Source organism: Atheta coriaria, unplaced genomic scaffold, assembly GCF_025399875.1.
Source record: "Atheta coriaria isolate IRGN ID8LTWV9N9 unplaced genomic scaffold, Caltech_Dcor_3.1 hic_scaffold_6_pilon, whole genome shotgun sequence".
Taxonomy (NCBI): domain Eukaryota; kingdom Metazoa; phylum Arthropoda; class Insecta; order Coleoptera; family Staphylinidae; genus Dalotia; species Dalotia coriaria.
Window position 1 is genome coordinate 11,358,634 of NW_027045448.1, and position 26,477 is coordinate 11,385,110.

Here is a 26,477-nt window from a genome sequence, read left to right on the forward strand (position 1 = left end):
TAGTTTGTCCGCCGACCGTAGTGTGGCGCACTCGCAGTGAACTTAAGCTCGTGGCAGTTATTTTACTAAGCTTAAAATAACCGCGATACAAATTCAAGCATGCGGCGTGAATGTACTCAGTAGCATTTTTATTCTAATCGATGCCATAACTTTCGTCGCTCAGGTTCTGCACCATTGTCCTCATGTTCTTTCTTATTCGTCTTTTCACTTCGCTCTTGAGTAGCTTGATAAATAGTCACTTAAATGCAGCATTAACTTTAATCAAACGCCACCCGCCACTCAAAATATGTTCTTTTGTATATTACAGGATTAAGGATTAAGGCAATAGTAACATTTAGCTTTGATTCTTGTGTGATGTTGCCTTGTTCTTGAGTTTATTGTGATCATTGTGGCTTGCATGCGGTTTATTCTTATCCAGGTGATGTTGATATGCGCTCGACGTTTATGACAGATTTAATGGTACCGAGCAGCTAACCCGCACGTGAAAGCGTCGCGACGCCGCCTTAGCACGAACGCGCGCCTCGAGAGTCGCGACGTCGCGCGTGTCTATAAAAGGACGCTCCCACCATTTCAGGTAATCTGAGAAATATGCGCCGGCTACTTAATGATTATCACGCTCAATGAAATGCAAAAATCTTCGTTTGAAGATTACTTAACTTTTGTGTTACTTTTTTGTCATTTAAAATTTATTAGCGGAATGGTGATTTGCCAAGGTGATTTTCGCGTCTAGTATATTTTTTGTGAGTCGTCTAGCCATGAGATGCATCAGGTCCACCCACGACCCGCCGCTTTCGGGCGTCGCAGCCGCAATCATCGCTGCGGCCGGCAGCGGTGGCGGTGGCCATTAAAAATAATCCAGTCCTTCCAGAATCACTGTATTCAGTCAGCGCCGCCGATGTGAGTCATTGGTGCGCGAAATCGCTGCGCGCATTTCGTACATTCCGCACCGCTTCTTGCAGCCCCCGGCGCAGGCGCACTCGTTCGTCCCGGCGGCGGCGGCGTTCTTATTCGCGTCGCGTCGCTCATACGAACGACTTAGCCACCACTGGTACGGCGGCGTCGGCACGCGGGTTTCAATCTCTGAAATTACGACGGTCAGTGCACTCGCTCACGATTCGCTAAACGAACGGTCCCGTCGACTTGTAACACAGTTCGACGCTCGGCTCCACTTCGACCCATTCACCCCGTACGCGCGCTAGCAAGGATAATCCAGGATGTCTTCCTCCTCTGCGGTGAGGACCACCAAATATTCTTACCGTTCCACGGGCGGCGGTGCCGCTGATGTGAACATCGAATACAGCGCTGACCTCAGCGCTCTGACCAGACTCGAGGTAATGCCGAAATTTACAACAAAATATAACAACAATTATTACATCATCATCATCCTTATCATCGTCATCAACATCATCAAATTGAGTTTGAAGTAACGGTCTTCTGTGCAATGCTTTCAGGATAAGATTCGTCTCCTGCAAGATGATCTCGAATCCGAGAGAGAACTCCGCTCTAGGGTAAGAATAAACTTGAGCTAATCCGCGCTGCCCCGCCTGATCGCGAGCCTACCGGACTGCCAAAATAAATTTTCGTGTCGTGGCGGCTCTTGCAAAATACGGAACTCGATATCTTGCCTCGCACAACGCTCTCAGCCACCGACTGCCTAAGCCGCTACATGCAACTACTACTTTTAGCCCGCGGCGCAGCTTTAAGCTCAGGATCTGGTGAGCTCTCGTGGTACGCTAAGCATTCGCATCACCACACGACGAGCACTTGAATCGAACACCTAATTTAAGTGCCCTCAATCGATCGAATTGCGATGCGCTAACCCATTTTCACCTGCGGACTAAATATAAATTCATCTATAAGAAAGAGAGAGAGGTGAAAAATCCGCCATCTTGCTGTTCATCACGAAAAGCAATACATCTCGAAACCGCCGCTCTAGAATGCAGTGAAATTTCGATATAAATACCTAGGATCTTATTATAAATTAAAATTCAGCTGGGCGGTAGCACATCATTGACATCGTTTCTGCGATTTGTCATCGCCGGTGTGACTATGTGGCATGGATTTTATGATAATGCGCAAGCACGGGCGGGCAGTGAGCGAACACGCTGGCCGTTTCGGCAGTCACCGCGATATAAATAGCCCTCGGACCGTGCGTTCTACGTTCCGCGTTGCATGACGCGGGACGAAATTATTTTCAACTATTTTCGACAAGTCTCGATTGTGAAAATGCTCGAACAACCTGTGATTCAACTCCTCAAAGAAAAAGACACTTCAATGATGAATGATTCACTTGTTTTCGATTGGAATTCGATAGCAATAACATTAATAGCGACCACTTGAGGTTATGAACACATCTGTCATGTCGGCGTGTAATACAATTAGAGATTTTGCAGCACGCGTGCATATTTAATGTAAACACAGAGTATAAATAAACATCCACGGTGTTAGTGTTGCACGGAGTGCGAGCAAGGACAAAATTTTTCTTTTCGAAAGAAATGCGGCGAGTACAAAACGAAACATAGTAATTGTGTCAGTCGATAAAAATAGCTTCGCGTAAATATTCGGTGTGACTAAACACGATTCCGTAAACATCTCCGAATACTTTTCCTATACCTTTTCGAATTGGGAGAGGTTGCTAATTAAGGAGGAATTTTCTAGATTGAACGCGAGAAAGCCGACCTCAGCGTGCAGGTGATTCAACTCACCGAGCGTCTGGAGGAAGCCGAAGGTGGTGCTGAAAGTCAGGTATGCATCAGCACCTGGAGGAATTTCCAATGTAAATAAATATTATCTTATTTCGCGCAGTTCGAAATCAACAAGAAGCGTGATACTGAGCTCCTGAAGTTGCGCAAATTGTTGGAAGAAGTACACATCGAATCGGAAGAGACCGCCAGCTTGCTCAAGAGGAAGCACCAGGAAATTGTTGTCGATTTCCAGGAGCAGATCGACTCTCTGGCCAAAGCTAAATCCAGGTAAATACGAAAATATCGATGGCGCAGGTGAAATATTAGGCGAAACCTGTGCGCGTGTTTGCATCGCTTGTTTTACGGTGGCCGGTGTTCAACCGGCCCACTTTTCGAATATCAAAATATCGAAACGCCTTCGGAGAGTGAGTTGGCTAGTTGCCAATGCATTCCTTCTCACGTTTCCTCCAACTTGTGACTTTTTCACATTGCTGTTTATTTCGTTGAGTGCATTTTTAGTCTAAATACGTTCGAAAGCTGCATGCACATGCATACTGCATCTTTACTCAATGATGATCGGGCGTAATTGATGTAATGAGATATATACACCGGTCAAATAGTGCTTTCAGATTGGCACACGGACGCACGGTGTTTAACGCAATGTGCGGCAGTCGTTCGTAATGGCGAGCACAGTGTGCGAGTAGGATATTTATAACTTACGCGGGGCAACGCGTATCCATATTTGTCCCGGTACGAAATTTGTTATATTTCTGGGTTCCTCGCTCGACTCACGTACATTTTTGCATGACCGGTGTATGTACACACACGCATACTGCTGTAGTAGCGAACGAATCGCACCGGAAACATGAAATTCGCCATGCCGGGCGCCTGCTACATGCAATTAAACACGATTTATTGGTTGCACCCTCTTTTGATCCCATAATTCCATCTTGGCCCACTTTTCTACACGTCTCTATTTATACCACACGCTGTGCACCTACGAAAACACTGCACAGAAAAGCGGAATTGTTATGTTACAATGCACCAATAAATAAATATTCGCCAGGATAAATGCTTTCATGATGTGTATTTGTTCAGGTCCGAGAAGGAAAAGTCCAAATTCCAAGCTGAAGTTTACGAGTTGATTAGCAACTGCGAGTCTGCCCAAAAGGAGCGCGCTGTTGCTATCAAGCACTCCGAGAAACTCGAAATTACCATCTCCGAGTTGTCCGTGCGTATTGAGGAGTTGAACCGTACCATCGTTGACATCACCTCCCACAAAACCCGCCTCGCCAGCGAAAACCTCGAACTCACCAAGGAGGTTCAGGACATCAAGGTCAACCTTGAAAACGCTATCTACCTGAAGACTCAGTTGGCTAGTCAGCTTGAGGATGCCCGCCGTCGTGCTGAGGATGACGACCGCCGCCGCGCTATCCTCGAGGCTAACCTCCACCAAGTTGAGGTTGAGCTCGAGTCCATCCGCGTGCAGTTGGAGGAGGAGAGCGAGGCTCGTTTGGACCTTGAACGCCAGCTGGTTAAGTCCCAGGGTGACGTACAGGTCTGGAAGTGCAAGTACGACTCCGAATGCACTGCCCGTGCTGAGGAGGTTGAGGAGATCCGTCGCAAGTACACCGTGCGCATCACCGAACAGGAGGAGCACATTGAAAGCTTGTTGGTTAAGGTCAACAATCTCGAAAAGCAGAAGTCTCGCCTGCAGTCCGAGGTTGAGGTCTTGATCATTGACTTGGAGAAGGCTAACAATGTCGCCAGGGAGCTGCAGAAGCGCGTCGAACAAGTTGAACGTGTCAACTTGGACCTGAAGACCAGACTTGATGAGACCTTGGCTATGTATGAACAAAGCCAGAGGGACTTGCGCATCAAGCAGACCGAAATCCAGCGTTTGAACCATGAATTGGACAAGACCAGGGAACAGAAGGATGCCCTTGCTCGTGACAACAAGAAGTTGGCTGACGACTTGCATGATGCCCGTGCTACTCTCACCGAGTACACCCGCAGGATGCACGATATGGAGATCGAACTCCGTCGCTTGGAGAACGAGAGGGAGGAACTTACTGCTGCCTACAAGGAGGCTGAGGCTGTAAGTAAAAAGGAATAATTTGGGGAGTTTATTGTGATTAAATTAATCGGTTTACAGGGTCGCAAGGCTGAAGAACAACGCTCGATGCGTTTGGCTTCTGAGCTTAACCAGTTCCGCCATGAAGCTGAGAAGCGTCTGCAAGAGAAGGACGAAGAAATCGAAGCTATTCGGTAAGTGATGATAGTACTAGTGAAACTTGTGCTCATGTGCACATCACATAACTCAAGTGCACGTTCGGCCATGAAACCACACAAGCCCTGCATTTGTTTGTTTGGCAATTGTTGTTCGGATGCGTCCTACCCAAAAATAACTCGCAGTACAATTGGATTGGCAATGGACCGCCGATCTATTCGCCTTGACTATATAAAAGGATGCAAATGATATGCTTGAATTAAATCGATCAATCTTCCGCGCGCGACTGCTTTCTCCGTGCGCAAACCATCGTTTTTAAACGAAAATGCTGCGTTGCGGTGCTGGCGTAAAAGTGTCCGACGTTGATGCCAGCGATAGGCTGTTACTTTCTGGCCCACGGAGGAGTAAAAAACCCCTGCCCCCCTTGGACAATTGGCTCGAGGATCTAGACCTAGAGCGTTATCTGCCAAGTAAAGTCTATAGCGAAGAGGATCTGAGCTCAGTAGTGCGACGAGTGGGTCGAGACGCGGGCAAGTACTACCTCCCTCCGAAACCCAAGACAAAACTTGATCGTCAGTTGGATACTTGTGGGCAGTCCGCTGATTTGTGGCACATCACTCAAACCCAGGCAGAGATGCGTCGTAAGCGCGAAACCGTTAGAAACATGAAGGTCCTCAAGAGTCGTATCTCGGATGAGATTATCGATTATGATCCAGACCTAGACAAACGCGTTGCTGAACAACTAAAATATCAGGCAAAGTTCCTCAAGGGCAAATCCGCCAAGGCCATCGAAAAACAACTGCTCACTGAAAGCAACAGAAACATTCAAACGGGTTCGGGTATGGATCTGGTTAAATTTGATCTTAGCCAAGGGTCAACTGTGGACCAAGTAAGAAAGCACAACGTATCCGCGCATGCGAGTCTCATGTGTCAAAGATTGGAAGCCGAAGTGGACAATAGTTTCATGGCCCCGTTGGAAAGCCTAAACGCCGATCTAAAGTCGTTCGACAAGAAGAGCACCACGTACTTCATGGCGAAAAGGTGAAATGCGTCACGTTGACGGCCAGCTTGCACGCGAGTTATTTTTAAGTCCCCGATTGGCCGTAGACTATTATTACGCAATCACATTCTATTCATGTACCATCAGGCCGACATTGTTCCAACTTTTTCGCGCACGTTGCATGACGTCAGGCTGGCAAATATTACATAAGCATAAACAATAGTACATGTGTTGTAATATATGAAAATCCATATTATTCCAATATGGCAGAGGAAATTTATAGCTTATGCCCATTTTTACCATTTTTAGCAAAGCTACGAGCATCGAAATCGAACAATTGAATGCCCGTGTCGTCGAGGCCGAGACCAAGTTGAAGTCCGAGGTCACCCGCATCAAGAAGAAGCTGCAGATTCAGATCACCGAGCTGGAGATGTCGCTCGACACTGCCAACAAGCAAAACATCGACTTGCAGAAGCTCTGCAAGAAACAATCGCTCCAAATTACCGAACTTTCTGCGCACTACGACGAAGTTCAGCGCCAATTGCAGGTCACTTTGGATCAACTCAGCGTTTCTCAGCGCCGCGTCCAGGCCCTCACTGCAGAGGCTGAGGAAATTAGGGGCAACTATGAATCCGTAAGACGGGCGCCTCCACCATATTTAGAAACATTGTATTATAAAGTTTATCTGTTGTAGGCCCTTCGCAGCAAGAAGGCCGTTGAATTGCAATACGAGGAGTCCGTCACTCGCATCAACGAACTCACTGCCATCAATGTCAACCTTGCTTCTGCCCGCAGCAAACTCGAACAGGAACTTTCCGTTGTCGCTGCTGATTACGATGAAATCACTAAGGAATTGCGCATCTCGGACGAACGCTACCAACGCGTCCAAGTATGTTTACATATACATTCAAAAATGGAGCAGTTAATAAAAATAATATATTATTTATAGGCTGAAATTAAGCACACCGTTGAAATTCTTCACGAAGAACAGGAACGCGTCGTCAAGATCGAAGCTATCAAGAAGTCTCTTGAAATTGAAGTCAAGAATCTGTCCGTTCGCTTGGAAGAAGTTGAAGCCAACGCCATTGTTGGTGGCAAGCGCATCATCAGCAAGTTGGAGGCTCGCATCCGTGACATGGAATGCGAACTTGATGAGGAGAAGCGCCGTCACGCCGAGACCATCAAGATCTTGCGCAAGAAGGAACGCACCGTCAAGGAAATCATGATCCAGTGCGAAGAGGACCAGAAGAACGTCATCCTGCTGCAGGAATCCCTCGAGAAGTCCAACCAGAAAGTTATGCTGTTCAAAAAGCAACTCCAAGAACAGGCAAGTGTTGATTTATTTCTTATTAACAATATAATTAATTGTATTATATGTTTGCAATTCAGGAGGGAGTTTCACAACAGAGCGTAACCCGCGTGCGCCGCTTCCAGCGCGAGTTGGAAGCCGCCGAGGATCGCGCCGACACTGCCGAGAGCAGCTTGTCCTTCATTCGCGCCAAGCACCGCACGTTCGTCACCACCAACACCGTTCCCGGATCCCAGGTCTACCTGGTACAGGAGACACGGACGACCACCGAACAAATCTAAAGCGGGCGCGCCGATCCGCCGCTGAGCGACTTCTCGCACACACCACCACCAACACGAGTGGGTCGCCGAAACGCGTGGCGAGCGAGCGATTTTATTATTTTTTATTCGTTTCACACCTACTTTTCTTTCTTTCTTTCGTCGTGCACAACCGAGTCAATCAAATATCCATACATTTGTACGCGTATGCAACAGCGTCAGCAATAACGAAATACGATTTAAAGCAATGCGAAGGTGGTCGATCAATCGTCGCCGTGTGGGCTATTAATAAAGTAAACAAATTACAAACCAATTGCGCATCTTACACGCATCGGCAGGCACTTGGCTGATGCAAGCGTCGACCTTCGCTTTTAAATTTAATTTTAGTTTAGTTTTTAATTTTCACATTCAATCGTCGTCTGTCCAACCACCAGCAGAAATACTGAGACAACGTCAAACGAACACTTTATAAGTTTAGCCAAACGTTCGTTCAGTAAGTAATCATCAATGTAATGCACATAAAATAAAATGCAAGAGATCGTGTGTTTGCTTCGAGTTATCGTCTTTCTATTAAGATACAATTTTTAACTGTTATAAAGGATGAACAATATCTAGAGGAATCTAAATAAATATGCTTGTATTATAAATATGTTTAGCTTCAAAACTAGGGCTAAGGAGACAATTTAAACAAACTCGGATAATTTCCATCAAGTATATTAAATCACAAATCAAATCATCACAGAAAAATCTGATTATAAAGGAACTTCTTGACTTTGTGACTAAACGCGCCGACGCATGGGCTGCAAAAACCTATCAACAGAACAAACGCACAAAATTATACAATCCACACAGCACGAAACCTGAACTCCAGTGACCTAAACTGAAAACAACAATGGCAAATACCCGCACATTGAAACTGCAGAGTGACCAAGATGCACAGACTGAAATAGAAGATAAGCAAATCCTTAAATACCTGTTACTAGAAATTATCCAAAAAGTTTCTTGAATTCATCGTAGAACACAAGTACTAAGGCGCCGCCAGTGCCTCGAAGAATGTTCGAAAATGCGCCTTTGTAGAAGGCACGTGCACCTTCATCTTTGAAGATCTTCCTCCAACAGTCCATGGTATTCTTATACATCATATCCTCCTTCGCGCGTCCTGATTGCATCATCATGCGACGTCTGACAGTGTCGAAGGGATACGATGTAAATCCCGCAAAGGTAGTCACGCACTAAGTACAAATAAACGTCCAATCAATATATAATACAAGTGACACTTAACAACAAAAAATACATAATACCAATGTAATGAGATCAGTATATGGGTGATGGTATATAAGAAGTCATCATAAGAGGCTCAGCCATTAGAATACATCATTTCAAATGATGATCGTGTGTGTGTGTATAGTGAAACTTTAGAAAATCTCACCTGTGCAATCAAAAATGAGATCAAGAACGGCGTGTTCTTCGGATCTGGGAGCATACTCTTGGCTGTATCGAAGAACCCGAAATAAGTCGCGCGATAAATGATGATGCCTTGCACTGAGACAAGAAAGCCTCTATACAAGCCAACAATTCCATCAGACTTGACGGTCTTTGTTAAGCAATCAATGAGACCATGGTACAATCGTTCGCCCGGCCCTTTCCCCACGTCCACCCCCAATCTGTGAAGTGTAACAAATATATCTTTACAAAACAAGCATCTATACAATGCACAAAGAATTTCATTTCTTCTGAAAATCATCAGTTATGGGTAGTGGTAAAACAATAGTCATCATGTTAGGCTCAATTGTTTGTAAGCATCATTTGATAGTAGTTTTAAAATCAGAATGTAAAAAACAGTTGAAGCAGTTATACCTGGTTCTGCCATAATCCAATGGGTACACAAAGCACAATGATGATGCCCCGGCAGCTCCTCCAGCTGCTAAATTACCAGCAAAGTACCTCCAAAACTGGGTGTTTTTGTCTATGCCACCCATAAACGTTTTTTTGTACACATCTTTAAAAGCAAAATTGAGCGCCTGGGTTGGGAAATACCGAAGCACATTAGCGAGATTTCCTCGCCAATAACTTAAAAATCCTTGTTCTTTTGGAATTCGCAGAAGAGTGTCAATAATTCCTTTGAACAGAATCAGAACCATGAGCATGAATTTGAGTGTGTAAGTATGTACTTTTTCGACGATGCGCTCGACAATATCAGTATGAGCTTCACATTGTTCAGATTCAATAAGATGAATACATGAATATATAGTTTTGAATTTCTCACTACACAATATTGAAATTATGAGTTCTCACCCTTATATTCTGTGTCTGCCGAAATTTGCTTCGACGCCTTCTGAAGTTGTAGCAGCAGCTTCACACGTTCAATTGGCGCAACGGCGGTCTTCGCGATTGCCGCTGAAATACCGCCGGCCATGAAGTCTTTGAAGAAACCAACAAAATCTGCAGGCATTTTCGAGTATAATAGTAGGATGACAGATATGTGAATATACTCTTCTATGTTCAGAATATCGCTGTAAACGAGAAATTTCGATTGCTTGATGTGCTTTGCTTAATCGAACTGTCAAGTCTCGGTGTTACGTATGCCGGAAGTTTGCAGGGAATTTAATTTTTGCGCATTATTTGCAAACATTTCATGCCAACCGCTACAAATAATGTTAGAATAGTTTTAAAACATTGTAGTCAATAAATAAAACATTGAAATTATTTGATTGCTATCCGATGCAAACTATTTTATAATCGGTATAATATTTCTAGCGTATCGTTTGTTTAAAGTTTGAAAACTTTTGCGCCCCCATGCGTTGGTTTTATGAACTACGCACAAAGCAAGAGTCTAGCGGATAATTCTGCAACTAAATTGAAACAGATGTTTAAACGAAGTTCTGTCATTGAAGTGTCAACCCAGGAAAAAAATAGTTGGCAAGCGCAAGCAGGACCAGCAGGAGTGGGCACCAGTGGTTACAGTGGGTGTTTTTAATAGATCATGCATCGCACTACGATGTTTACCTAGTTTATCACAATCACCAGCACACTAAGTATGAAATATTTGTAATCACAATCGCGAGTGAAATCATCGCCAGCTACACCATGGATCTGCACGACACGGGCATTGGCGTCGAGACCGTCTACGGGACGCACGAAGACTCTCATATGGTAATGTCCGAGAAGGTGCAGTCACTCGCGGGCAGCATCTACCAGGAGTTCGAGCGCATGATTGCCCGCTACGATGAAGACGTGGTCAAGACTCTGATGCCTCTGCTTGTCAATGTGCTTGAATGCCTTGATGCTGCATACCAATCAAACCAAGAGCAAGATGTGGAACTGGAATTGCTTCGCGAAGACAATGAACAACTTGTGACGCAGTATGAGCGCGAGAAGGTCGCGCGTAAGAACTCCGAGCAGAAGCTTCTCGAATTTGAAGATGCAAGCGAGGGTGAACGCAAGGAGTTTCTTGCGCGGCAGGAAGCGCTGGAAAGCATTGCTAGAATGCTAGAACTAAAGCATAAAAACTCCATGGAACATGCAGGCAGGCTGGAGGAAAGAGAGGCTGAGTTGAAAAAAGAGTATGCTAAACTGCATGAGAGATACACAGATTTGTTCAAGACACACATGGACTATATGGAACGCACGAAATTATTACTCTCAGGTGGACAGTTGGCAAATGAAAGGTCAGAATCTAGTCGGTTAGCGGGTAATAGGCTAAATATTGGAAGGAGTTCCGGGCCGGTGTCGTTCGGATTTGCTTCCTTGGAGAATGCTGAGGGCATTGATAGTGTGCCAACATCTCCAATTAGTAGTACACATTCATCACCAAGGTAAATTTGCATAATTTAAATTTTTTCTTGTAATTTTAATTGCAAAAATGTGCAAATTACAGTTTGCATAGTGAGTTGGACAATGCCAAAGAAGGTTTACGCACTGTAGAGAAAGGTTTGGAAACTGATATGATTAGTTTAGAGAATAAAAGCACATCGCCGGCGAGTCCGCAAGCGACACCGCTGCACAATAACAACTCTGGGGCCGGACGCGTCAAGAAGGAACAACGTAGTGGAAATACATTATATCAGGAATTAAGTTTTCAGGTAACGAGACATCTACTACCACTACTTCAATAGTATCTTATTATTTTATTCGGCTTTTGACACGTGTAATTTGATTAGGACTCGGATGCATTGTGCGACGACGATGGTGCGGATCAAATTACGGGGGGATGGGTTCACCCTGGAGAATATGCTTCATCAGGTATGATTATTATGTCTACTTAACATAAGGTGAATGATTCTTAATTTTAACGGATTCAAAACAAGGATGCAATTTTTTTTAAATTTTATATCTAATTTTCGATTAAAAAAGTTTACTTCGAATTCATTTAAAAATCAGTTAGGAATATAAGTTGCACTTTATGAAAGCACTTTTAAATACCGGTATTGTGTGCATTTCTTTACTCAATAATTCGGTGTTTTTACACTACCCAACTAATGAGTTCACCACTTAAATCGATATAACAATAACGTTAATTAATTGATTTTCTGTTTTCGCTTGTCTGTCTCTAATCATCACCACAAATAACCATCACCACAGTTAATGATAACTTTTATGGTGAGTTTAACTGACTTATATCATTATCATTTACTATTTTCAAGTCTTTCTGGTTCATTATTGAAAATTTGAATGTTTTTTTACTTGTTTAGGCATGGGCAAAGAAGTTGAGAACTTGATAATGGAAAATAATGAATTACTCGCAACAAAGTAAGTTGTGAATTTGATTTTTTTTTTATTATTATTACACAAATAATTTATATTTCTATAGAAACGCGTTAAATGTAGTCAAGGATGACCTTATCGTCCAAGTCGACGCCCTAACTGGCGAACTGGAAATGCTTAGAGAGGAAATCCTGTCGTTGAATATGTCGCGAACTCGCCAACGCGAACGAATTACTGAACTTGAAGAAGAGCTGAAGAAAATGAAGGAGACGCAGGAGGTAAAGCCAGAAAACAACGAGGAGGAATCCGAGGTGCCTATGGCGCAACGAAAGCGGTTCACTCGAGTTGAAATGGCACGTGTTCTTATGGAAAGGAACCAGTACAAAGTAATCCCACAAATTTATATGTTTTTTTCTATAATCAGGTATATTTATTTACTTTACCGTGGCGTGTTTATTCAAGGAACGATTTATGGAATTGCAAGAAGCCGTCCGCTGGTCCGAGCTTATGCGAGCGCACAAGCAGGGCCCCGAATTGAAGAACAAGCAATCCGTTTGGAAGTATTTTATGAATCTATTCAACGCTGAGCGGACGCCACGTGACAACGAACCGATGCTGCGCTTCCAGGCGGGCACGAATCAGGTGACGCCCGGCGTGCGGAATCTGCCCGCGCGCACACAGGACTTCCCCGAGACAGAAATGGGTACGGAAGCGTAAAGCATTTCACTTTAATCACCACACCTACTTAGGTGTGCTCTCGGTTTCGGTCTTCTCTCAATCCTATAAATCTGTGATATCTTTACGCATCGAATATGAACGCTGCTAGGTTTAAGTGTCCAGTGTCATAGAATCTCTCCAAATTTGTTGCCTTGAATTTCTAATTGAGACTATCTAAACACTAACATCTAGTCAGTAGTGAGTACAAAGAAACAAACAAACAAACACTCAAGCCATAAGAATTAATACCAAACTTGTATATATTGTAAATAGTTGTTAGCGTTCGGAGTGTTTCTGAAGATTTAACGTTAGCGCACGTTTCTTGAATCAAATGTGATGATCACATTTTGTTGATATGTTTTTTTTGTTATAATTATCCTCAATTAAATTGCTTATGGGCGAATTTGGTTGTTATTTTCGGTATTTGATACCTAATTCATGCTTATCAGTAGGTATCTGTATTATGACAACTTATGGCGTCGTTTTATTTATTTTGTTGTATCATGTTGCAGGCAGTCTGGCCAAACAACGGGAGCGCCGAGAGCAATACCGTCATGTGCGAGCGCATGTGAAAAAGGAAGATGGCCGACTCACCGCCTACGGTTGGAGTCTTCCGGATAAGAGTGCGGTAGTCCCAAGCCGCGGGCTGCCAAATATGAGTGGTGTGCCGGTTCCAGTACCGGTGTACTGTCGTCCTCTTGAAGAAAGCTCTTCGGGGATGAAAATTTGGTGCGCTGCTGGTGTTAATCTGCAAGGAGGCTATACCAAAGATGGCGGATTAATGGTAGCCGTAACTTTTTTTATATACGAATAAAAATTTAACTTTTATGATATCTTAGGTTGGAGGTAGCGTTTTCTATTCGGACAACTTACCAACAGCTAAGCCAGCTAGTAACGAATTGGATAGTCTTGATAAGGAGCTTGATGCCGCGACGGAAGCTTCTCGATTGGAGACAAAACTTTCATCGTTGGTTTGGATATGTACATCGATGCGCGCGGCCAGTATTGTTACTGTTATTGATGCGAACAATCCGGCTGAAATTTTAAATAGTTTCGGTGTTTGTGCTCATCATGTGCTTTGCATTGCCAGCGTGCCTGGTGCTAGTCCGGACGATTACTCTGATAACAAGTACGTCATACCAGAGGAGAATGTGGAAGCAGATCCTAAGCCACAGGAAGAAAAGTCAGGGGATAATGATGAAGATCCCGATGTTAGTATAACTTTATTCTGGAATTATTAAACGTTTTAAACATTTTTTTTTTGTTTGTTTAAAATAGTATGGAAAGGTTACTTATGAAGATAGCAACACCACCGTGAAAAACAAACGGGTTCAAATCGAGAACGCCAAGTTGGAGCAAGAACAAGAAACTGCTGAAGAGGCAATATCTGGTGCACCCTCTAACGATTCGACCGCTGAAACAATCGACACGTCTTGCGGATCCGAGACGGAGCGACCGCCCACTACCACACACGAAGTCATGTCGAGCGCGTTAGCGACCATGTGGCTTGGCGCACAAAACGGCGAAGTTTATGTGCATTCTTCAGTCGCCAACTGGAATCAATGCTTGCACTCAGTACAGCTCGCTGATGCCGTGCTGAATATTGTACATGTCAGTGGACGTGTAATCTGTGCGCTCGCTAATGGCACAATGGTGGTGTTCAATCGCGACGATAGTGGTGAGTGGGATCTATCGAAATACAACATCGTTCAAATTGGCTGCGCGTTTCATTCGATTCGGTGCCTTGCTGTTGTGGCGGACAAGGTTTGGTGCGGCTATCGCAATAAGGTAACAATCATGGATCCAATATCCTTGAAATTGGTGCGTGATTTGACTGCGCATCCTCGAAAGGAGAGTCAAGTAAGTTTTACTTAAAAACGTGTATTTAACTTCAGTTGACTCTTAAATTAATTTAGGTGCGTCAATTTGCATGGCACGGAGAGGGTGTTTGGTTATCCGTACGTCTAGACTCTACACTGCGGTTGTACCACGCGCAGACTTATGAGCATTTGCAGGATGTAGATATTGAGCCTTACGTCAGCAAAATGCTCGGCGCCGGGAAGTTAGGCTTTTCCCTCGTTCGTATTTCAGCGTTGCTCATCTCCTCGAATCGGCTGTGGATCGGCACCAGCAATGGTGTCATCATCTCGGTGCCGTTGAGTGATTATCACGCTCCGGCGCATATAATTGTAAACGCTCGCAATTGGCGGCCAGGTATCGAAAGTGGCCCTCGGTCGCATTCTTCAAATCCGTTGATTCCCTATTGCAACGTGGCGCATGCTCAACTCAGTTTTCACGGGCATCGGGATTCGGTGAAGTTTTTCGTAGCAGTCCCCGGAAATGGAGGTATAATACAATCTAAGACTATTTAATCAATACATAATAATTGTATCTAAACCAGGAATGAGTGCAGCGTCGACACCCTCAGAAGCTCATTCAGCGGGTGTTTTGCCAATGAGTGCGCCCAGCAAGGCGCCTCCAGCGATGCTTGTAATGTCAGGTGGCGAAGGTTACATTGATTTCCGAATTGGTAAGTATTTAGTAAGCTTTCACATCCAAGTAATAGGTAGTCATTTCCTCTTCTGGTCAAACTTTCAAAAGAGCATGAACGCATAGAAGTGCACAACTTTTTCGGCCACTTTTCACTTCTTCTCTCTGCTAGCTGAAAGCTGTAGGTATTGTAAATAATGGCGCTGTGCAAAATTGGAAATATCGTTGAGTTGAACGAACATGCGATGGACGCTGTGCAGCAATGCAGGAATTTGTTTTTGGGGGTGTGATGTACTCGTAATTTGGCGCTCACTAAGTTTCACAATGTCGTCTGGACTAACACGCATTTTTTATCTTTTAATTGTAATCGTTGCGGTCACGCAAGCAAGCATTATTGTTTTTGAGTTATTTATGTTATTATCGTACGAAACGCATTCCAGAAGACGATGAGCCCTCGGACGCAGCGTCTCATCTGTTTGTTTGGCAACTAATGAACGATATTCCTGGCAATCCGTGCGAGTAGGTAATGCGAGAGAGAAGAAGTAATGCAATTCTTTAATTTTTGCACGACACGTTGACCAATTTTCACTGCGTTTTATACAATTTCTCACTCGCTTGCAAGCTAAGCAGCATTTAAATTGTATCGTGTTCCGCAGGTGAGAGCGAAATGGACGAGAGTATGGTCGGCAACGAATCTGGTGACCTGGAGGGCGGTGGTCATTCGGAGCAGCGCGACGAAAAGAGTCATTTAATTGTGTGGCAGGTGATTTCCGCATAACCATTTACAATTAGCGATTGATAACGGTAAAATTGATAATCAAATATTGTGACCCACTGCTACGGTAAGTCAGCAGTTGAGTGTATGATTTATAATAAGAAATACCCATAAACCAACATCAGAAAAGTAACAATGTTCGTTCAATGATTTAATTTAAGTAATGTCAGACGCATCATTGCGGTGCTTTTTCTTCATGTAAAATGAATTATTACTCAAGTCTCAAGGGATGACACACAACTCGATGCTATATTAGTTGTTTTCGCTTCTCGCTTAGCGAACTTCTTTCAATTAGCTTGTAATGATGACGTATGATGTATAATATTTTATTTATTTATTGAAATTTTATATATATAATATGCAAAGCATTGTTTTAAACATGGATATTCATGATATGTAATTGTAAGCGTTCGCAAAATGGTAAACTTAATAGAACAATTCAATTCATATACATTGCGGTCCGTATTAGTTCACAGCAGGTTCAAATTTTCCACAAATCCAAAATGGCGGAATCAAACGGTGAGGAAGTTGTCGTGCCGCTCAAAAAACCGCACCTGGAGGTGTCTTTAGAAGAGAAAAAAGAATCGGTTCATAACGATCTTCAAGACTTATCAAAGTTTAAAATTGAACGCGTGTTAAGTAGCAACGCTGGCCGCAAATCTATCACTTTAAAAGGCACGTTTGGCCACTCACCAGACATTGGTATTGTCGTCCTAGAAAAGACCGCGTTTGAAGAGAAGAAACTACGTGAGGAGGATTATCTTGGTACCTGTAGGTTGAAGCAAGATTTCCACAACGATATCTATGGAAACTATCAGTGTTTTCCCAAAGCGGAATTGAATAGTAAGCAATATTTGCGTTTTTTAGAGGCATACATTAACGTAACCTAAAAATTCATTTGTTTTGTTAGCTGTTAAAACAACCGTTATTCATCCAGCTACCGAGAAACATATCGAGCGATATGGAATGCAAGTTATACATATAATTAACGAAACTCCTGCGATTTATAAAGATATTATTGAGCCAGGTTTACAGGATTCAACACAATTTACATTACAGGTATTTACATTTTACATGTTTTATTTGTTTATACAGCCTTTCATTGCTTACTAACTTGTAGTGGGTATACAATATTTTGGAGCATAAATCAGAGGAGTCAAGAATTGTTTATGAAGATTCAGATCCCACTACAGGTTTTATCTTATTGCCAGACCTTAAATGGGATGGTAAAACTGTGGAAACTTTGTATTTACTAGCTTTGCCACATTTAAGGAATATTAAATCTCTAAGGGATTTAACTGGAGAGCATTTACCACTTCTCAAACACATTTATAATACTGGAACTGTAAGTTGTTTTTATGTGTTGGCTGGTCTATTAAATTCGCATATTTTTGTATTTAGAAAGTCATTAGTGACAAGTTTGGTATACCAGCATCCCGCTTACGAGTTTATCTACATTATCAACCGTCGTTTTACCATCTACACGTCCACTTTGCAACACTTCAATACGACGCTCCAGGGGTGTTCGCTGAAAAGTGTCATTTATTGGCTAATGTAATCAGTAATATTGAACTTGTGTCTGATTACTACCAACGCGTGACGCTGCCATTTGCTGTACGCGAAAACGATTCACTCTTCAAGAAGTTGGAAGATAAAGGTCACTTAAAAAAGATCGTACAAGTTGATAAAGATGATTGTAAAACGGGTTCAGATTGAGACTCGACAACGTCTGCAAAGTGCATACGTTTTTATCCACTTGGATGATTCAAGCATTGATTCAAAACAAGTGGATGTTAGTTTTAATGATGGATATTTGATTGTAAAACACCCACAAGATGATTCACATGCTGAAACTGAAACATTTAACTTAAATAGTTTACGTATTAAAGAAGGATCTCTTACTTCTAAACAAATATTTGCTAATTGTATTACACTTAGGTTGTTGACTGACCAAAAAACTGCGTACAATAATTTAAGCGGAGGTTTCAAGGCGGAAATCATGGAATTGACAAACAAATTCAAACAAAGTATGAATGTTACTTCATCAGGAAGTAGCAGCTTGCATCAAATTAAAAACAACATTCCATACACAATTTTATGTAAAGAGTGCAAAACTTCATTATGTGAGTTAACATTTGATCGCGTTTTGCCTTTGCCATCTTCCGAACAAAATGATTGGTTCTGTCATTGTACGAAAGACCAACAAATTGATATTGCGCCGAAAACAACCGATTTATTATACTCCGAATGTCACTATTTGCTAAATCCGAGCCAAACTAATGCGTCTATTGATCAGGTGGGCAAATATATCCGTTGCAAACATTGTTTGACTTGGCTTGGGAGCAAACATGATGAGAAAAGTATTAAGTTTTACTTTAACACTACAATTTTTAAATCAACTGAATCTGGTGTGGCTAATTACACCACCTCGGCTTTAAGTGATGTTTTTAAAGTTATCAAATCAATCTCTGAAGATGTGCATATTATTGCACCAAAAATTGTGCTGTTTTGTCAAGTTGGCGAAACTGTAGTTCAGTATATTCTTTTGAGGATCTTTGATGATAATTTACAACTTCAATTGCATGAGAACAGCAATGTTTGGGATATGGTAGTTGCAAAAGTATTTTTTATGTTTGTATCAAATCGAAATGAAGTAGTTGATGCATGGTGTAAAGATGCCAATGCACATTCAATTACAATATCAAGACCTATGTTTGAAGAATGTTTGTCACACTTGAGAGAGAAACATGGATTGATGCCTGCGGAATTTGGTACTGATTCGGAAGGTTTTAGTGCATCATATCTTATGTATGATGAAGAATAAATAACATTACTTTCAAATCAAAAGTTAATTAATCATTTTAGTTATTAATTTTCAATTTTGTCGGTACCAATTCGAAGTATTTGCATGTCATGCTCAGCCATTATCAACATTGTTATGATATTGTAGTAATACTGAATCACACATAGATGGAACTACCTGTTCCATACCTTGGATTTTGACGTCCAATATGCGATGATTACAATTCATAGTCCAAATTATCAGTATTCGAAAACGGGCCGCATCCAATTCATTGTGCTCACTGATAATATGTAAAACACAAAATCGGGGATCAGTTTATCAATTACGACACGACCACTACGTAATCGTCCAAAACTCGCGCCGTCTCCAAAAAACACAAGCAAACATCGGCAGGTTATGAACATCCATCGATAAAACATTGGTACGATCACAGAAGGATAACAAGATGAGTGTATTTTCAAAACTACGCGACTTCTTCGGCCGGCATCGCGGCAAATTTATCGTCGGTGGTGTCTTGGTAGGCGGCTCAATCCTTCTCACCCGTTATGCCCAACAACGCCTGAAAGACTGGCAAGAACGAGAAACGCGCGATTTCCTGGAACGCACTAGAAAACAACAGCATTTTGAGAGTACCGAACGAACATGCAATCAAACAATCCTCAGCTTATCAGGCACCCTTTTCAAAACGCTAAACAGCGCGATGGACACACAGATAATCATTAATGAATTGAAGAGTAATCCAGAGAATGCCAATAAATTGGAACTGTGGAACAGACTCAGGGTAAAACAAAATTTGTGTAATTGAATGCAAGTGTATTAATAATTAATAATATAATATTTCAGTTGTTGGTGTTGTCAAGGATTACCTGCTTAATTTACATGTCTGTGATGCTTGTTGTGACTCTCAGGGTGCAACTAAATATAGTAGGTGGATATTTGTTCAAAGATGCAAATGCAGTCAGCACACATGTGCAGGAAACTTACTTATCATTGTGTAACAATTTGTTGGATTCTGGATTGCAAACTATTGCTGATTTAGTGGAAGGACAGGTAATCATTGCTTATTTTACACACTATCAATGTAATAAGTGGTTTTGCATTACAGTTTGATAAACTATTGGAAAATATACAACTCAGCAAAAAGATGAGGCTTCGAGATTTTGATAATCTTTTCTGGTCAATACAAACACTGGTTACAACATGTAATGGCAATCCTGTAGAGAAGTTTAAGGACTATATCATCACCAACAACATTCCAAATGATGACTTAATTTTAAACAATATGGTGAGAAAAGTTAATGTATTATTTGTTTTTAAACTAATTTTGTAATTAAATTTAAGATTCGTGATACAGCAGATTTGCTGGAGAGCGACGAAGTAAAATCTCTCACATCGCACTGCTTAAGTCGAGGATTCACGCTGGTCAGCGATGAACTCTCGCATTTTTACTTGAGCAATACCGATAAGTCCAAGGAGGTGCCAGAAGGCACGCAGTTGAACGGATTTGTTCATCCTGGTGAAGTAAAAATTCCCTTCGCGAAGGTGTTGCCTATTATGAACGCCATGACAGCCAACGGTTCTCTACCGGACACTCTCATCACGCAGCTAATTATGAACGAACGGTTAAAGACACTCGGTGCCAATGTGTACGAATGCTTCAGTGAAACTGCCTGAACTTCATGAATCAAAGACCAAATGACTTGAAATGAGCAAGACTAAAGATTATTTTATAAGGCAATGCGGCACTTTTTATGTTTTCTTTGTGGGCGGTGGTCGGCGAGGGATATTTAGGGCTTTAAGACACTGTCTAAAGGTGGACAGTGGAAAGTAATAAATTTTTTATATCATTTATGTTTATCACCTGCAACTGCACTATTTGAATGAGATCATGTGTTTCCTACTTTCTGTAGGTTATATTACGCATTATTTTCACTGTCGAAAACAACGTTGTAAAAATATTTAAAAGCAAACGAATTATTTTTAAAATTCAACAAAAATGCGTGATAAATAATCGAAGAATTTTGTGTTTGTTTGAAACAATGACGTGTTGGGTAATTTAAATACAGAGAGAATTGGCAACGTTGCTCTTGATGTTACGACTGGTGTTGCCTAGTACACGCTTTCACCGCCTCTTCTTACCGCAGCAGCACTTGTCAAGATTTCGCAATGGCCGCTGCGGGCAGTCTCAGTGCAATTGAAAAGTGTCATCGTGTAGTAACGTGACTGCCAATGCTTGCGATCATTGTTGCTGATTAGCGTTGTTTATCACAGTTTATAAGTTCGCGAGTGTGGCCAATCCAGTGCCGTGTGTGTTTAATATAGTGCAACTGTGATAGGGCTCACAAGGCTTACTGCTTGCGTTGTTTATAGCGAGTAATAAAAATACACACCCATGAGCTGTCGAGGCGCACTCGCAGCTCATACGGACAGTAAATGTGAGTATGACGTAATGTTTTCTCTCCTCGAATGTTAATAATTCTATCCACATGCGAAACCATCAATGAGCAATCAAATATTGCGGAGGCAAAATGTAATTGATTGTGATTAACTCGCGAGTATTATTGATGCAATTGTTTTGATACGTTTTGTCGACGTCTAATACGAACGCACAAGTCGAGTGCGAAAACAAGGTCAATTTGATTCTATTCCACCTGTTGCGAGTTCGACTCGTGTTTGTTTTACAAATCGTTGGCTTTTGCGACTCAGTGAAAATTTTAATGCGCGTTAATGAGTAAAGAAAAATCAGCACGACTGTATTTGTTGGCACGAAATATTATATTAGTCACAAGTTACTCTGTGCGTCAGCTTGGAATACATTATTTGTTTACAAGAAAATATAATTTGACATTCACAGAACTATGAATAATTTTTTGTCACAGCGTAGTGCATTGCTATTATTGAATCGAGTTGGTTTTTAAGGCAATTGCTGTTTGTGGTTCGTCTGAGGCCATTTACGTTTTATTGGTTTTCGGTCGCTTTCCACAGGTCGAAGTCATTGAATGAGTGAAACAGGTAAATACAGCCTGCTTTTCAATTCAGAACTCGAACAGGTAGAACCACGTTCGAGTCAAACCGTCGTTAGGGTCTTAAGCCACCAGCTTCATAGACATTATTTTATTACTTCCTGCATCTCTTTCTCACGAAGATGTAGTAGAATCACGTATTTCTATTTCTACCTTACGTGTGATAATCACCTGAGTTTACCTTGTAAATCTTCGCTTCTCGGAACGAAAAAAAAAAAAAACGTTTCAATGTTTGAATGAAGCGATCGGGATGGGTGGGAATGGGCGTGTGCACGGCCGCCGGTTAAAAAGGTAAATGCAGTTCATTGACAAGACGATTTGTTCGCTTGCATTTCCGCTATTGAAATTCATTGAAATACACTGCACATCTTGTATTCTGAGACGTATTATATAAATGAAATGTCATACACACGAGTGCGCATTTGAATAGCGAGCAAACGAATCGCAGCCAACAGTTGTTGAATGAAAAATTGTTTGCATTTTCCACCGTCACTGGAATTTGCTTTACGCTTTTATTTACTACGTAAGCAGTGGCACCATGAATAGATTTCATTGAATGGTTTGCCGATACGACGATTCGATTCAGTTCGAGCGAGCACACACAGTGTCGCAGTGCGTTATCGAAAGCTGTTCGAAAACGTCGATCACATCGTGCGCTTCCTTTCTCGTGGCTGGCACAGATTAGCAGCACGCCGGCGGCTTTGATCTGGCATCAAAACGGGCTCTGCTGTGGTGTGAGAAACACGAGTAAACAAAAACAAACGATATCCGAAACACGCCAATGGTAGCGATGGATGCACATGTTTGCTTCGCGGCGTGCGGTTACGGCCGATAGTTCACGCGAAGGTCCGCGATATTCCTCGCCAGTGGCAATCGTGAGTCATTCATTAATCGTCCGCCCGCAATACGGCGTTCAACTTTCCCAAACCCGAGACTGCTGATACACACGCCGGCGGACATTGTAAGTACACAATAAACTCTGCCTCCGAGCGCAGTTGGTTATTGTTAAATTAATCTCGTTCGGCGATTTAACAAGTTAAGACGGACATCGTAAGCGTACAGAAGTCATAAGTGCGTAAGTGTTATTCGTATAGCTGCGACGCAAGGAAATTGCTTCACTTGTGGTTAATGCGCTTGCATGCGAGTGCTTTGCAAGTTAAAACTTGTTCGTTCCGTCGCGAGTGGTTTATTCATGTGTTGGTTCGTTGGTGCTGTCACTGTTTCGATTCGTCGTTTCATTTAGTTTGCCCACTGAGCGTGATAAATACTGAATGTAAGATAGGCGACTAATTGATTCTATTGTTTACAGAGCAATAGAAAGTTGATAAATTTATGTTTGCTAACAATAATGGTAATTACATTTTAAAATAAGAAGTTTGGCGTTCGTAATGTAATATTTTATTGAATTCTCTTTGTCGGTGTTGAAAGGCAAGGTCAATGAGTGGTTTATATATTTTTTTTATTTCAACATTGTTTTATATTTCATTGCCATTTCTAAGTAATTATATTTATACATTTTGAAATCATTCCTAAAAACGTGCATTAAATAATACTTAGAAATTATTTTGTTCCCACACACAACGGTGCAGAGTCGAAAAGTTGTTTTGATTTTATTCGTGTCTTGTTTATTACAATATTGTGTCGATATCAGTAATTTAAGTATTTTGTTTGGTATTTCCAGTTGATTTGGTTACATCGCCGTTCGAATAACACCGATATGGATTCTTTACCATCGCCTTCGTCCGGCGGCGACGCGGCAGCAGGAACTGCTGGCAAATGTACATGCGATACGATTGAGAGCGATTGTAGCCTGACCGAATCGCCAGCATCGGGCAATAACTGTTGCAACGGTGCGAAGGAAGGCAAAGAAAAGAAGAAGTTGTCGCTCACGTCGCTAGGTTTCAATCTGCGGCGAGGACGATCGCTTCAGTTTAAAACAAAGCGAACGAAGAAAACCACACATTGCGCGAATGGTACTACTTCGTCGACACCATCGGCGTCAGAATCAGGTACATCATCGACGACGCCGACAACTTCGGGCAGTGGCGGCGGTATGCTTAAGAAATCACCAAAATGGCCTTTGAAGTTTAGTTGCACTAAACGTGACCGTGAAAGAGAGCGTGAGCGTGAAGCGAAGAACGTAGCCACGGCGCCTGATGCACCAAGTTGCTGCAGATGTATGTGTTATAGACGCACAGAGGAGCATCATTTAGGCGCTGGTGTTGTCTTTGATAGTGAAGATAAAACTGCAAAAGTTTCAAATGTATCTAATGAGAGCGATGATGTAGAAGCAGGTGGACGGCGATGGATTATTGAAGACTATGGTAATGAGGAATCACCTCCACAACAGGATATACAGCCTATCATACGCGAAGTACCTGTCAACGCAAATAGTATTTATGGGCACAATAGGGCGCCGATTTTAGTAGGACCTATGCAAATTCCAATAGATGTTAATTGGTAAGAATTATTTTTTCTTAACGTATTTTTAAATCATAACTATTTTTTACTTCCTATTTACTAGGATGCGAACCAATCACGAAGACTGTGATGAAGCCGCTCGCCGGCAACGTGCTAAGGAAATGGAACAGGGTGTTGATCCACCAGCCAACTTCCGTTCTACGCGGCGCGTGCAACTGCTCTGTTCAGATATGGAATCTACCGAGGAAGGTGTCACTCCACGACGTCTTCAGCTCGTTTGCCCCTCCGATCTCTCTGTTGATTCCCTTCGGGCGTTGTTCCAGAATCACGTTATGTTACGTTCTTGTCCACTTGATGTTGCACCTGGTTGTCATACACAAGTAGATTTCATTCACTGCCTCGTCCCCGATTTGCTGAGTATCACAAACTGCAGTTTTTACTGGGGAAAAATGGATCGTTATGAAGCAGAACGTCTTCTGGATGGTAAACCGGAGGGAACATTTTTACTACGAGATTCCGCTCAAGAAGAATTTCTATTCAGTGTCTCCTTCAGAAAGTACGGCCGATCACTGCATGCGCGAATTGAGCAGTGGAATCACATGTTCAGTTTCGATTCGCATGACCCTGGAGTTTATACATCTGACACTGTCTGCGGTCTTATCGAGCACTATAAAGATCCTAGTAGTTGCATGTTTTTTGAGCCGATGTTGACATGGCCACTGCATAGAAAAACGGTATTTTCGCTGCAACATCTGTGTCGAGCAGTCATCACGAATAGCATGACATATGACAACGTGAACAAGTTGCAGTTGCCCAAGACGCTCAAGAGCTATCTAAAAGAGTACCACTACAGACAGAAAGTGCGCGTCGAGCGCTTCGACGACGACGTACAATGGCTCGATCTTCTTAACGTTCAACTGCCTTAGTTTCTCTCAAAGTGCAATTTTTATTGAAACTGGCCTTTTTTCGTGTTTATAGTGGAATTCCAACAAGTTAGCGAACGTGTTAACTCGCTTGTATTATTTTGTAAATAATAATTTTAAACTTTATTTTTATCAAATGTTAGTTAAGATTGCTTAAATCAGAGATGCAAACACTGCTTATTGATTTTATCTATGCTCGGTAACTGCCGATGTTGAATGAAGTGTGGATGTTATTGCAATGGAAATTGCATACCACGAGGACGTTTGCACATCAAACGTTTCCTCCGTTCTGTGATGTGTTGTATAATATTTTTGCGTTAGAACTCTGATTTTATTTAAAATATAAAAGTATTATTAACAAATTACATATAAAATATGATATTTACAAAAATATATAAATATTTAACGATGATCTACGTGATTTTCTTAAAGAAATTCTGCTTGAGTGGTTAGTGAAACATGATTGCGCGAACTTTCATTTTGAAAGATGAATTAAATGTTTAGTTGTAAATGCGGCGAATACTTAAACTATTATTTTGTTAGCGAAGTCAAAACACCCCACACCACTTGTTTCACTTGTGGTGGCGCTCAGGTGTATATCTAATATCAGTCGATCCGATTCTCCCAGTACAGCTGCAGCTCTTCAACAATTTGTCGAAAATCGCGAAAAATCGTGAAAATGTGCGTTCACAAGTTCGAAATCATTATACATCGTGATTAGAAGTAAGTAACACGTATTTCTACCACTTAATTACAATAAAAATGAATAAAATGTAAAATAAAAGAACATTTGCATGATATACTTCGTTTGTGTGTTTTGTCGGGTTAGGATTTGTTTATCATTGAATACCAAAGCCAATCTTGTTACTCCGCGCGACAAAATTAGTTTATTCTATAGTGAAAATCAAGTACTACAATAATTCCTTATTTGATTTTGGTATATTGTATTTACTTATGCGTAATTGAGTACTTCTCTTCTACGCTCTTCTAGATCGCGCCATTTTTAACGCGTTTGTCCCGAGTAATCGCAAGTAAACGCGCGCGCATCTCTTCGCACAATCGGCTTATCAGTTGTTTGTTTACTTTATTCTTTCTACCTGCGTTGGAATTCGAATTTTTGCAGTACAATAACGCGATATTT

General features: G+C 41.9%; 8 protein-coding genes across 14 annotated transcripts; 7 read left to right on the top strand and 1 right to left on the bottom strand.

Annotated features, from left to right (window-relative positions):
- Window positions 1-1,004: 1,004 nt before the first annotated feature.
- On the top strand, window positions 1,005-8,127 carry LOC135794679 (paramyosin, long form-like). The gene is made up of 10 exons (XM_065306037.1): window positions 1,005-1,331; window positions 1,452-1,508; window positions 2,659-2,745; window positions 2,806-2,972; window positions 3,783-4,782; window positions 4,840-4,952; window positions 6,224-6,548; window positions 6,609-6,803; window positions 6,864-7,241; window positions 7,304-8,127. The coding sequence occupies exons 1-10, from the start codon at window positions 1,215-1,217 to the stop codon at window positions 7,502-7,504; spliced, it is 2,640 nt and encodes an 879-aa protein (XP_065162109.1). The 5' UTR covers window positions 1,005-1,214; the 3' UTR covers window positions 7,505-8,127.
- LOC135794687 (paramyosin, short form-like) lies at window positions 5,157-5,959 on the top strand. The gene has a single exon (XM_065306049.1). It carries the CDS (start codon window positions 5,240-5,242, stop codon window positions 5,957-5,959), a length of 720 nt encoding a protein of 239 aa, XP_065162121.1. The 5' UTR covers window positions 5,157-5,239.
- A 51-nt stretch (window positions 8,128-8,178) lies between the features above and the next one.
- Window positions 8,179-10,072, bottom strand: LOC135794686 (ADP,ATP carrier protein 1-like). Of its 2 annotated transcripts, XM_065306048.1 has the most exons (5): window positions 9,776-10,072; window positions 9,338-9,599; window positions 8,910-9,144; window positions 8,454-8,712; window positions 8,179-8,290 (listed from the first exon to the last, which is right to left on the bottom strand). In XM_065306048.1, exons 1-4 carry the CDS (start codon window positions 9,930-9,932, stop codon window positions 8,467-8,469), a joined length of 900 nt encoding a protein of 299 aa, XP_065162120.1. In that variant the 5' UTR covers window positions 9,933-10,072; the 3' UTR covers window positions 8,179-8,290; window positions 8,454-8,466. The 2 variants fall into 2 exon arrangements, with proteins under 2 accessions (XP_065162120.1, XP_065162119.1); XM_065306047.1 differs by having other exon boundaries at window positions 8,179-8,712.
- Window positions 10,073-10,362: 290 nt separating this feature from the next.
- syd (JNK-interacting protein syd) lies at window positions 10,363-16,615 on the top strand. 3 transcript variants are annotated; one of them, XM_065306036.1, is made up of 14 exons: window positions 10,363-11,295; window positions 11,358-11,562; window positions 11,641-11,722; window positions 12,062-12,079; window positions 12,172-12,229; window positions 12,291-12,570; window positions 12,647-12,887; window positions 13,414-13,685; window positions 13,741-14,112; window positions 14,180-14,761; window positions 14,818-15,247; window positions 15,303-15,431; window positions 15,832-15,914; window positions 16,048-16,615. In XM_065306036.1, exons 1-13 carry the CDS (start codon window positions 10,568-10,570, stop codon window positions 15,912-15,914), a joined length of 3,480 nt encoding a protein of 1,159 aa, XP_065162108.1. In that variant the 5' UTR covers window positions 10,363-10,567; the 3' UTR covers window positions 16,048-16,615. The 3 variants fall into 3 exon arrangements, with proteins under 3 accessions (XP_065162108.1, XP_065162106.1, XP_065162107.1); XM_065306034.1 differs by lacking the exon at window positions 15,832-15,914 and having other exon boundaries at window positions 10,365-11,295; XM_065306035.1 differs by lacking the exons at window positions 12,062-12,079; window positions 15,832-15,914 and having other exon boundaries at window positions 10,365-11,295.
- Window positions 16,616-16,650: 35 nt separating this feature from the next.
- Window positions 16,651-18,079, top strand: Dcps (Decapping enzyme, scavenger). Its single transcript, XM_065306043.1, has 4 exons — window positions 16,651-17,009; window positions 17,077-17,225; window positions 17,287-17,511; window positions 17,568-18,079. The coding sequence occupies exons 1-4, from the start codon at window positions 16,670-16,672 to the stop codon at window positions 17,880-17,882; spliced, it is 1,029 nt and encodes a 342-aa protein (XP_065162115.1). The 5' UTR covers window positions 16,651-16,669; the 3' UTR covers window positions 17,883-18,079.
- LOC135794684 (uncharacterized) lies at window positions 17,857-19,013 on the top strand. The gene has a single exon (XM_065306045.1). The coding sequence runs from the start codon at window positions 17,857-17,859 to the stop codon at window positions 18,988-18,990; it is 1,134 nt and encodes a 377-aa protein (XP_065162117.1). The 3' UTR covers window positions 18,991-19,013.
- Window positions 19,014-19,145: 132 nt separating this feature from the next.
- Window positions 19,146-20,816, top strand: Pex3 (peroxin 3). The gene is made up of 4 exons (XM_065306046.1): window positions 19,146-19,750; window positions 19,813-20,019; window positions 20,075-20,254; window positions 20,311-20,816. Exons 1-4 carry the CDS (start codon window positions 19,415-19,417, stop codon window positions 20,641-20,643), a joined length of 1,056 nt encoding a protein of 351 aa, XP_065162118.1. The 5' UTR covers window positions 19,146-19,414; the 3' UTR covers window positions 20,644-20,816.
- A 287-nt stretch (window positions 20,817-21,103) lies between these two features.
- Window positions 21,104-25,748, top strand: Socs36E (Suppressor of cytokine signaling at 36E). 4 transcript variants are annotated; one of them, XM_065306039.1, is made up of 3 exons: window positions 21,104-21,404; window positions 23,674-24,452; window positions 24,517-25,748. In XM_065306039.1, the coding sequence occupies exons 2-3, from the start codon at window positions 23,710-23,712 to the stop codon at window positions 25,337-25,339; spliced, it is 1,566 nt and encodes a 521-aa protein (XP_065162111.1). In that variant the 5' UTR covers window positions 21,104-21,404; window positions 23,674-23,709; the 3' UTR covers window positions 25,340-25,748. The 4 variants fall into 4 exon arrangements, with proteins under 4 accessions (XP_065162111.1, XP_065162113.1, XP_065162112.1 ...); XM_065306041.1 differs by lacking the exon at window positions 21,104-21,404 and adding an exon at window positions 22,359-23,067; XM_065306040.1 differs by lacking the exon at window positions 21,104-21,404 and adding an exon at window positions 22,360-22,953.
- The last annotated feature ends 729 nt before the right edge of the window (window positions 25,749-26,477 follow it).

Bases quoted from the DNA above. Each gene is read 5' to 3' on its own strand.
- LOC135794686 (XM_065306048.1), bottom strand. From the start codon at position 9,932: ATGCCTGCAGATTTTGTTGGTTTCTTCAAAGACTTCATGGCCGGCGGT. The intron at 9,600-9,775 runs GTGAGAACTCAT...TTCTGTTCAAAG, and splicing joins GGCAGACACAGAATATAAGG to GAATTATTGACACTCTTCTG. The intron at 8,713-8,909 runs GTGAGATTTTCT...ATTTGTACTTAG, and splicing joins TCTCATTTTTGATTGCACAG to TGCGTGACTACCTTTGCGGG.
- LOC135794679 (XM_065306037.1), top strand. From the start codon at position 1,215: ATGTCTTCCTCCTCTGCGGTGAGGACCACCAAATATTCTTACCGTTCC. The intron at 4,783-4,839 runs GTAAGTAAAAAG...ATCGGTTTACAG, and splicing joins CCTACAAGGAGGCTGAGGCT to GGTCGCAAGGCTGAAGAACA. The intron at 6,549-6,608 runs GTAAGACGGGCG...TATCTGTTGTAG, and splicing joins TTAGGGGCAACTATGAATCC to GCCCTTCGCAGCAAGAAGGC.
- syd (XM_065306034.1), top strand. From the start codon at position 10,568: ATGGATCTGCACGACACGGGCATTGGCGTCGAGACCGTCTACGGGACG. The intron at 12,571-12,646 runs GTAATCCCACAA...TGTTTATTCAAG, and splicing joins TGGAAAGGAACCAGTACAAA to GAACGATTTATGGAATTGCA. The intron at 15,248-15,302 runs GTATAATACAAT...TATCTAAACCAG, and splicing joins AGCAGTCCCCGGAAATGGAG to GAATGAGTGCAGCGTCGACA.
- LOC135794684 (XM_065306045.1), top strand. From the start codon at position 17,857: ATGATTGTAAAACGGGTTCAGATTGAGACTCGACAACGTCTGCAAAGT.
- LOC135794687 (XM_065306049.1), top strand. From the start codon at position 5,240: ATGCTGCGTTGCGGTGCTGGCGTAAAAGTGTCCGACGTTGATGCCAGC.
- Pex3 (XM_065306046.1), top strand. From the start codon at position 19,415: ATGAGTGTATTTTCAAAACTACGCGACTTCTTCGGCCGGCATCGCGGC. The intron at 20,020-20,074 runs GTAATCATTGCT...TTTGCATTACAG, and splicing joins CTGATTTAGTGGAAGGACAG to TTTGATAAACTATTGGAAAA. The intron at 20,255-20,310 runs GTGAGAAAAGTT...ATTAAATTTAAG, and splicing joins ACTTAATTTTAAACAATATG to ATTCGTGATACAGCAGATTT.
- Socs36E (XM_065306038.1), top strand. The intron at 24,453-24,516 runs GTAAGAATTATT...CCTATTTACTAG, and splicing joins ATTCCAATAGATGTTAATTG to GATGCGAACCAATCACGAAG.
- Dcps (XM_065306043.1), top strand. From the start codon at position 16,670: ATGGCGGAATCAAACGGTGAGGAAGTTGTCGTGCCGCTCAAAAAACCG. The intron at 17,010-17,076 runs GTAAGCAATATT...TTGTTTTGTTAG, and splicing joins TCCCAAAGCGGAATTGAATA to CTGTTAAAACAACCGTTATT. The intron at 17,512-17,567 runs GTAAGTTGTTTT...TTTTGTATTTAG, and splicing joins ACATTTATAATACTGGAACT to AAAGTCATTAGTGACAAGTT.